Consider the following 1926-nt stretch of genomic DNA (forward strand, 5'->3'; position numbering starts at 1 on the left):
CTGGGAGCGGGCTGGGGCAGTGGAAGGTGTCCCTGCCCATGGCAGGGGGTGGAACAAGGCAGCCTTTAAGGTCCCTCCAATCCAAGCCAATCTGTGATTCCCAGGGGCAGCCCCATAAAGCACCCCAGGGTACATTCACACCCTGCAAGGCAAAGCCCCTCTTACCCCAGAGCCCCCCATGCTGTCCCCAGAGGCAGGGCTCCTGTTGCTGTGGGGTGAGGGGGGCCAGCAGCTGCTGCCCAAGTCCTGCTCCCCCTCGGGGCCGATGCCGCAGCCGAAGACAAAGGATGCCAGCGAGTGGTAGTGGGTGAGCAGCACCAGCGCCTGCACCAGCTCTGCCAGTGACCAGCTGTCCTGCCCCGGCCTCAGCAGAGCCTGTGACACACAGCAGGGGTTGGAGAGACTCCCCAGCCCACCACAGCCCAGTGCTGGGGCACGCCAAGTGCAGGGATACAGGAGTGTTTGGGAAGTGCCTCACCCATAGACCCGTCAGGGGCAAGTCACCCCTTCCCATCCCACTGCCTCCCTCAGCCCTGAAAGGGTTAAACCCTGGGGGCTGTGCACACAGGAGGTGACCCCTGGGATCAATCTGTGTGTTCTGGGGGGGGATCTGTGCTGGCAGCATCAGCTCTCACCTCGATGTGCTCCTTGGTGACGAGCCAGGGCCGGTGCGCCAGCAGCTTGTTGATCTCGTTGAGGTTCCGGAGTTTTTGGGGGGCACAGTGCAGCCCCTGCAGCCATGCAGGGCTGCCCCCCACCTGCAGGAACTCCCTCATGTGCAACCCCACCAGGTAGGAGCACCGGTGGCGGGCTGCTGCCTGCGGGGAGAGCCAGCAGTCAGCCCCAGCCCCGCCTGGGGGCCCTCACCCTGCTACAAGCCCCCAAAGAAGCCAGGGCAGGGAGCCCACGTCACTCCTGGAGGATTTTCCCCGGGGATGTGAGTTCCAGACAGGGGGATTTCCCCCCTCACTATCAGTGCCAGTCCCCAAGGGGCCTGGAGGGACGGTGTTGGGGTACCCTGGGTGGGCACCAGCCCCAAAGGGGTTTGGGATGTCAGATCAGAGAGGGGCCCATCTCTGGGGTCCCAAATGCCTCCTGAGCAGCAGTGCTGGGACCCCAAGCAGCCCCTGTGTCCCCACAGCACCCCCAGGGTCCCACTGCTCACCATGATGGCGATGTAGTGGCGCTTGTGGTAGGGCAGGGGCCCGTCCATGCGCAGCAGGAGGTACTGGGTCTTCCAGAAGCTGCTGAGGTACTGGGGGTGCAGCCCCATGACCATGGCGACGTGGTCCACCCTGCCTGCTGAGACGAAGGCCTCGAGGAGCTGGTGCAGGCTGCTCTCCCCGCCTTCCTGCGGGATCTGCAGGAGGAGGAGAGGAGGAAAGTGAAGGGCTGCAAGCTGTGGGCCCCCACTCTTCCCAGCCTCCCCCAACCTAAATGGAGACCCACCCCCCAACAAACAGCACCCAGGAGCCCAAGAGCACCAAGGCAGGATCCTCACCCCACTGGAAGCGCCCTGCCTCCGGAACGGACACCGCTGGGGGCCCCCGCTGCCCGTGTCCCCCCTGCCAGCCCCGGGGGGCACAGGGGGCTCAGGGGTCTCCATGACAGAACCCACACAGCCCGTCCTGCTCAGCCTGTGGGTTGGGTTGTTTGTTTGGGCCCTGCAGTGCAGGGGAGGAGGAGACCGGGGTCAGCCCCCAGCGCAGTGACGAAACCACGGCACTATCGCTGCCTGAGGAGGAACATCTGGAGCAGTGAATGTGGGCGCTGAGATAGGGCTCGGGTGCCCTGGGGATGGCAGGGCAGAATGTTGGGGTCGGGCAGGGCAAGGGTGTGGGTCTTTGCATCACCGGGGAAACACAGATGTGTCTGGCTGAGTGGGGAAACTGAGGCACAGGCAGGGCAAGTAAACACCAGGGTGAA

The 1926-nt window shown here is 64.7% G+C and overlaps 1 protein-coding gene across 1 annotated transcript in view; it reads right to left on the bottom strand.

The window, feature by feature from the left end:
• SESN2 (sestrin 2) overlaps positions 1-1636 on the bottom strand; it is a 4901-nt gene extending 3265 nt beyond the window's left edge. The window contains exons 1-4 of the mRNA XM_031062061.1: positions 1502-1636; positions 1166-1360; positions 636-818; positions 166-375 (exon numbers count right to left, since the gene is read on the bottom strand). Of these exons, the coding sequence (XP_030917921.1) occupies positions 166-375; positions 636-818; positions 1166-1360; positions 1502-1606 (693 nt within the window). The 5' untranslated portion in view covers positions 1607-1636. The remainder of the gene's footprint in view (positions 1-165; positions 376-635; positions 819-1165; positions 1361-1501) is intronic.
• Positions 1637-1926: the final 290 nt, after the last annotated feature.

Source organism: Geospiza fortis, unplaced genomic scaffold (assembly GCF_000277835.1).
Source record: "Geospiza fortis unplaced genomic scaffold, GeoFor_1.0 scaffold432, whole genome shotgun sequence".
NCBI classification, from domain to species: domain Eukaryota; kingdom Metazoa; phylum Chordata; class Aves; order Passeriformes; family Thraupidae; genus Geospiza; species Geospiza fortis.